At 41.6% G+C, this 7,500-nt stretch overlaps 2 protein-coding genes across 3 annotated transcripts in view; both read left to right on the plus strand.

The window, feature by feature from the left end:
- LOC135094244 (uncharacterized) overlaps positions 1-2,367 on the plus strand; it is a 2,625-nt gene extending 258 nt beyond the window's left edge. Inside the window, exons 2-3 of the mRNA XM_063994170.1 lie at positions 1,196-1,507; positions 1,847-2,367. Of these exons, the coding sequence (XP_063850240.1) occupies positions 1,196-1,507; positions 1,847-2,161 (627 nt within the window). The 3' untranslated portion in view covers positions 2,162-2,367. The remainder of the gene's footprint in view (positions 1-1,195; positions 1,508-1,846) is intronic.
- A 484-nt stretch (positions 2,368-2,851) lies between these two features.
- Positions 2,852-7,500, plus strand: part of LOC135094245 (glutamyl-tRNA(Gln) amidotransferase subunit C, mitochondrial-like) — a 6,443-nt gene continuing 1,794 nt past the window's right edge. Inside the window, exons 1-5 of one of the 2 annotated variants that reach the window (XM_063994171.1) lie at positions 2,852-2,965; positions 3,812-4,001; positions 4,357-4,522; positions 5,440-5,508; positions 6,228-6,436. In XM_063994171.1, the coding sequence (XP_063850241.1) occupies positions 3,830-4,001; positions 4,357-4,522; positions 5,440-5,508; positions 6,228-6,405 (585 nt within the window). In that variant the 5' untranslated portion in view covers positions 2,852-2,965; positions 3,812-3,829 and the 3' untranslated portion in view covers positions 6,406-6,436. The remainder of the gene's footprint in view (positions 2,966-3,811; positions 4,002-4,356; positions 4,523-5,439; positions 5,509-6,227; positions 6,437-7,500) is intronic. The other variant, XM_063994172.1, reaches the window with a different exon arrangement.

Below are 7,500 nucleotides of genomic sequence, written 5' to 3' on the forward strand. Positions count from 1 at the left end.
ATATGGTGTTGGATATGATTTTGAGTGTATATGGAGAGAGAGAGAGAGAGAGAGAGAGAGAGAGAGAGAGAGAGAGAGAGAGAGAGAGAGAGAGAGAGAGAGAGAGAGAGAGAGAGAGAGAGAGACATCATCCACCTACACACACAAAACAACAACAACAACAAGAACAACACACCTACTGACACACACACACACACACAACAACAACAACAACAACAACAACCAGTGCATCTTATCTTTGGAACCAGTGCCTTGAAACAGCGAAGGAACCAGAACAGCGCCCATCCCCCCTTGCGTGTCGTGTGAACCCCCTAAGCTAACAGACGTGTAGCTCTCAATGACCTGGTCTGTTATACCCTCGTTTACCCCGCCCTGCTTTGTCATATCTGCGCTAATTAAGGAATGTGCAGAAATTATCTAATCTCATTTAAATTTGGCTTTCGTTTGTTATTATATCTTTTTGCGTGGGTAGTGTTCATTAATCCGCCTTTTCCTTTTATTTTTTTCATCTTGTTTTTCTTTATCTCCTTTTACGCATAAAGTCTTATATATTACTAGAGGAAAAAGAGGTTTATTTACACTGATCATTGGTCTGAGACATATCATCTTCAACACCTGACTGATGGAAGTGTTAAATTTACCTGTTGATTAATTAATATGTAGAGGATTCAGTCAGGTGTGTCATTTTGTCATGGTGTTATTATTATTATTAGTTTTTTTTGGGGGGTGGTTTATTGATCTCAACAGACTTAAAAACAAGCATTAAAAAAAGAAAAAGCTGGCTCGTCTAGTTCCAGAGGCGTCTCCATACTCGACTGAAACCTTTAGTCATGTCATGCTTCTCACTCATCTCCCTCTCTCATCTCTGTCTCATTACTAAGGCTCTATTTCTCCTCTGATTCATTACTAAGGCTCTATTTCTTGTCTGTCTCATTACCAACGGTGTATTTCTCGTCTGTCTCATTACTAACACTATTTTTCTCCTCTGTCTCATAACTAAAGCTCTGTTTCTCCTCTATCTCATCACTAACGCTCTTTTTCTCTGTCTCTTAACTAACACTCTTTTCCTCTTCTCTCTCATTGCTACCATATCCTCCTCCTCCTCCTCCTCCTCCTCCTCCTCCTCCTCCTCCTCCTCCTCCTCCTCCTCCTCCTCCTCCTGTGTCTCCGCGCTCACACCTCATCCTCCCCTCAGGTGTGCGTGCTGGTGGTGCTCGGCGCGGTGTCGGCCCAGGAACCCACCGACCCCACCGCAGCTGTGGACGTCAACACAGTCGCCGTTGACGTCGGTGCCACCGCCACTGCCGACGCCGGGGGCGCCGCTGCCACCGGTGCCTCCGCCACCGCTGCAGGAGGCCTCGCTAACCGTGGCACCCTTGGCCTCAAATTCGGCCCTGCCTTCTACGGCCCCGGACTCAAGAACCCCACCGCCATCCCGCCCAACCAGAACGTGGTGACCATCCTGCAGAACTACCTCAAGTCCTCCGGCAACGCCGACCTGCGCGTGGTGAGTACTGCTCGTAGTAGTAGTAGTAGTAGTAGTAGTAGTAGTAGTTGTAGTAGTAGTAGTAGTAGTAGTAGTAGTAGTAGTAGTAGTAGTAGTAGTAGTAGTAGTAGTAGTAGTAGTAGTAGTAGCAGCATAATCATATACAGGAGAAGGATCAGTGAGCAGTATTTTGCAGCGCCTCACCAGGTCCCTAAGAACAGTTTTCAAAGGCCACAGAGATGACTATGATGATAATAATGAAAACTCAAATAACTCGCATTAGACTTTCGAGAATGTTATCTAAGAAAGAGAGCCAGCATCACCCTGCAGAGCCTTCTGACCCTTGTACTCTTGCCTCAGTTCGTGGATGTGGACGGCGCCATGCACTTCACCAACCAGTTCGGCCAGGAGACTGAGGTTCTGGACCCCACTGTCAACGAGTTCCTGGAGCTGGGCGCTGACCCCTTCGAGATGCAGGAGCGCCTTACCGAACTCCGCCAGCAGTCCCTCGACCAAGCCATCCTGCGCTGCGAGACTGAGATGAGGCAGAGGTACTTCGCCGACCCCGCCTCCTTCACCCCCGCTCTCCTCAAGGGCATCAACATTCCTGCCACTGCCGGTGCTGGTGGTGGCGCTGCTGCTGTGGGTGCTGGTGCCCGTGCTGTTGTGGCGTAAGGAACACAGCACTTCCCATCACTCCCCATCACTTCCCATCCATTACCTAGTTAATTTTCTCTGATCCTTTTCTCTCCTCCAGTTCCTCGCTTCCTGTGGCTAGCACGTATACTATTATAAGCAACATGTGCCTTCCCTTGTACTTAACTAAGGCTCATGTGTTCCTGCAGTATTTGTAACTTATTCCAATAAATGATATTCGTATTTGTGACCTTATCTTCTTCTACATGTCTCATCTCTGTCACGTTCCTTCTCGTTTCTCCTTGCATCTTGTTTTGAAACGTTATCTTCTCCCAGGACTATTTTCATAGGCCTCAAAGATGATTAGTCGGGTTTTCATGGGTGTTTTCTCCACTGGTGTTGCAGAATCCTCGTTAAGCTATCACTAGAATCATAAAAAAACTCTTTGAAAGTCTTAATAATGTTCACTTTAACCTGTTCAAATCCGAGAGAGAACGCCAGAACATTTGAGGTTACTGTCTATTGATCGCTTCTTCCGGCTTCTTTAGTTAACTCAGGAAATCTTTCTTATTACAAACACTATGGTATCAAATATCAAATATGTGATAAAAAACAAAAAAAAAACAAAAATTTGTGTACACTATGATCAGTCAGTCTGAGAGGACGAATCAATAGGGGAAGAAAAAAATATATATTATATTGACATCCCGTTAGAGAGTCGGATGAAGACGATCGACAGACAACCAAAACAAACTGTGCGGCCGAGTGTTCCTGGTGTTGTCGGTTTTTCCTTCCCTGTGAGTGTATTGATGGGTGGTGCTGATGTGTAACTGGTAATAGAAGGTAGTTAAGGTTGTCTGTGATACTGTAGTTAGGGAGAGAGTAGGCAGTTAGGTAGAATAGAGAAGTTGAAGGAGAGAGAAAAGGAAAATTCTCTCTCTCTCTCTCTCTCTCTCTCTCTCTCTCTCTCTCTCTCTCTCTCTCTCTCTCTCTCTCTCTCTCTCTCTCTCTCTCTCTCTCTCTCTCTCACAAACTGTCAATGTACAAGTTTGTCCACACAGGTAGTCATAACAACACAAGATAAAACATTAATTTCTTGCCACCATTAATAACAGAACACTGCATTACACACACACATGAGAGAGAGAGAGAATTATTACGTGAAGAAAGTGTAGAAGTGAAATGATTTATAGAAATCTAACACACTTGGCAATAAAATAACAAGAATAAAATAGATAACAACACAAAAGAAGTTAGAAATTTAACCTCACTAATAAAATAACATAAGAACAAATAAGATAACAAGTAAATAACATACAGAACACAAGGGAAGCTGTAGGAAGCCATGAATCCAACACGTGGCAGTTCCTATATAAAACGTGCCAGCCTGTATCCACCTATCATCTGCATACTTAAACTGACTTAATCTTCAAAAGCTCCACAACTTATTCAGAACCAAAAACTTGATCAATTAATTTAGGCATAAATTTGTCTAATCTTTTAAATTTCTCTACTGACTTGCTACTAACTACTTGATTAATGTGTCTCTTCTCATTTCCTTTTTTTTCTCTCCTCTCTTTCTCTTTTTGCTACTAACTACTTGATTAATGTGTCTCTTCTCATTTCCTTTTTTTTTCTCTCCTCTCTTTCTCTTTTTTTTTTTATCTTAATTTTTGTTTTCATTCTCAGTGAGTTAGCGGCACCAAGATGAATGTGGCATCTCGCAGACTGGCACTGTGCCGTCCGCTGAGGAGGTTTCCAGACTGTCCTGCCACACCTGCCGCCACCACTACCACCACCACCACCACCACTGTCCGCAGAGTCACCACAACCACCCAGCCTCTGTGTATGTGGTTCTTTCGTTCACACACCGTTACTGGTATTGATCTGTGCATACATTTACTTTGTATTATGCTGTGCTTCATGGTGCAGCACTCTGATATACCTACTTTTTCTCTCACTTTCATTTTTGTGTCAAGGAAAAAAAAGTAGAATAGAAAGATTCCCATGATTCGCCACTTCTCTGATTTTTAATTAGCTTGATAATCTAGTTCCACATGATGTCTTGATGCTCTTTTAATTAACACATTTCAAGTCATAGGAAGAAAGAAAAACTGAAATAAGTAGACGATTTCCAGAGCTTACTAGACCCTTATACCATTGTCATATATCAATTACCTACATACTTTAGCATCACCAGTCATCATTTCTCACCAAGAGTCTTTTCATCCCAGGTTGCGAGTCCAAGGTGCCCCAGGAGCCACATGTCGTGCCCACCCCGCCCCCCAAGGCACCCCCCAAGCCCCAGGTGGACCTCCGACTTGTTCAGCTCCTAGAGAAACTTTCCCTGGTGGACTTTGCCAACAAGGAGGGCATCGAGAGGCTGGAGGCTGCCATCGGGTGAGTGGGTGCATTAGTTGAGTAAACATGCCTTGAAACTATTGAAAGCACATCAGAAAGGTAATTTTTTTGGTTCAGGTAAGATGTTAGCAGTCCTTGGCCAGCATACAAGTGGGTTCAAGAGTTATTTCCCACACACACACACACACACACACACACACACACACACACACACACATCATTCACATTCTTAGTTCCGTCAGTCGCTGGTGGAGAGGGACACTCGTGGACCACTTCACTGTTCCCATATTCCTCCATTCCCAAGACTTTAAAACTTTGTATCCACTTAGCATCTCAGCATATTAGGTCTGTAATTAGGTAATGTACAGTTGTATGTGTATTTTGTATATTAATAATAGTGAATAGTATGTACATGGAGGAGAGAGTATTTTGGAGTTTTCTTATAGTTGAGCTCTACATCAGAATGAATTTCATATGGAATCACGTACACAGTTTAACAATAATGCTATATTATCTCGGCATGAGTGACTTGTTAGGGATTCATGTCATGTATTTTGAGTTGCATGAATATAATCTTACGGTAGAGTGTGTTTGAATTTATCATTAGTTTTAATCTTATGAACTTTGTTGCACTGGAATATTCATTAAGAGCAAAATCACATTAGCTGATTACAACTACTTTCAAGCTCTGTTTTTATCACTTTTATAAATTATTAGAAGTATCTTATTTTAGGGGCCACTTAAAGAAGCACCTAAACTTTAATTAACTGTTAGAAGTGCCTTGTCTCAGGAGGCCAGTTGATAAAAGCATCTAATATTTGTACTGAAAGAAAGAAGGAATGGTTTTCTTACTGTATCAAGGAGAATGGTCAAGGACAAAAAAAAATAGCAAGTTAGTTTGTATAACTATGAACAGCACAGCACTCTGGGTAACTGACTGCACATGTTCCCCTCAGCATGGCCGACCAGCTGATCCAGGTGGACACAGCAGGTGTGGAGCCGCTCATCACCGTGCTGGAGGACAGGTGAGGCAGCACGACTTGGCGGACACTGAATTACATTGTTTACATCACATTTTTGTTTTATATATATATATATATATATATATATATATATATATATATATATATATATATATATATATATATATATATATATATATATATATATATATATATATATATATATATATATATATATATATATACATACATATATATTGATCTGTCTAGCATTATATTTCTCCATAACTGTGCCACAATCAAACTTAAATTTCTTTCCCTACAAAAAAGTTTTAATGGAGAATCATTAACATTTTGTCTGTTGAGTCCATATTCTTCCTTTAAGGGTTGGACAGCTTATGAGTCTTCCCCAATTTTTTTGTGATGGGAGACTAATTCATCTTTTCATGTCTTCCTCTACTTATTTATATCATCCCCTCTCATGTGTTCTTCCAAATATGGTCTGCATGGCTCCCAGATCTTTGGTCTTGCCACTGGTCTCCCAACAACGTCCAGCTCCCACACACTGACTATATTCCCATCCCTTTATTATTACAAACCATAGTTGCCTTGGTAATCATCATACAACACAAACACATCACTGAGTTGTCACCAGAGGGTGCTGTGGCGTGACAGGTAGCTCAGCCGCCCAGCAAGAGGAAGGTCCTGTCTTCAACCCTGGGATGTGCTTTGCTTTGCTGGTGAAACTTTTTCCCTCCAACAATCACACTGGTCCTCCACAGATCCCTCCCACTGGCTGAGGATGAGGTGCTGCACGGCAGCCAGAAGGAGGAGCTGCTGGCCTGTGCACACACCACGCTGGATGACTACTTCGTGGTGCCCCCAGGGAATATCACCTATGAGGAGGAGAGGAGCTACCATGCCTCTCTCAAGCAGCAGCACCAGGAGGAGGAGGAGTGAAGGGAGGACACAACACCATGAAGAAGTAGAGGTGAGGATTACTGTTTGCTTGTTTCTCAATCTATATACTCAGTTCAGAGTATATAGAAAGATAAACTATATTCTGTCAGGCCTTGCTGTGGATGTATGTGAAGATCAGTTTTGTTATATCACCAGAAGAGTTTGTTATATCAGGGGTTTTTGTGTCTGAATCTTGTGTATGTTTGAGTGCATGAAGGAAAACTGAAACTATGCTACTCTTTCTTCACGCATCATATTACTGTCTGCCTCAGCAAAATCAGTATTTGTTGTAGCAAAGGTAAAATTATGATATTTATTTACAAGTATTAGTTTTCTACCCAGGGAAGAAGTAAGAACTCATGCAAAAGATTATGAACTTGACATATTTAGATTTAAAGAGAAGATAGAGAAAGATTGGCTTGTAAACCAGGTGACAGATGAGTGGAAGAAACTCTGCAAGAACTTGACAAGCACACAAACAAGCTAGAATTTGTACTAACCTCTACAAACTAGACAAATTTAGATTTAAAAAGGAGGTTGGCAAAAACTGGCTTATGGGTGGGATTGTAGATGAATGGAGCAAGTTTATCAGGAATATGTTAATACTTTCACTATCAGACACATCATTCATCTATCACAAAACACTGAGAAATTCCCTTACTTTCCACAGCCACCTCAGTTCACGATGCTTACCACAAATTGGAACATCTATTCACTTAACTCTCTTTTTCTTTCTTGTAAATAACTGTAGAGATTTTGTATTGTTTTAGTGCTGTCAATTGTTGCTTTTCACTGCGACACGACACAATCAGCAGCAGCAGAAGCAATGTGTGAAGTCTTTACAAGCATCTACGTGAAAATTAGCAATGAAAAAGAATGCATTTCGCAATATCTTCCTGGTCCAAAGATTAGATGTGGCTGTAGAACAAGTAAAGATGTCTCCGAGTGATTGGTGATAAGGGAAAGATGTACCAAGTGGCAGTCAGAGGGTTTCATGCACAGGAGGAGGATTAATAAATGCATGGATGATAATGAAATATTGTAAATTTTAAGTGCTTGTTTATGTCATGTGGCCTTTACAGTCTCTCCTTGCAT

The sequence above is a fragment of the Scylla paramamosain genome, chromosome 45 (genome assembly GCF_035594125.1).
Source record: "Scylla paramamosain isolate STU-SP2022 chromosome 45, ASM3559412v1, whole genome shotgun sequence".
Lineage (NCBI taxonomy): Eukaryota > Metazoa > Arthropoda > Malacostraca > Decapoda > Portunidae > Scylla > Scylla paramamosain.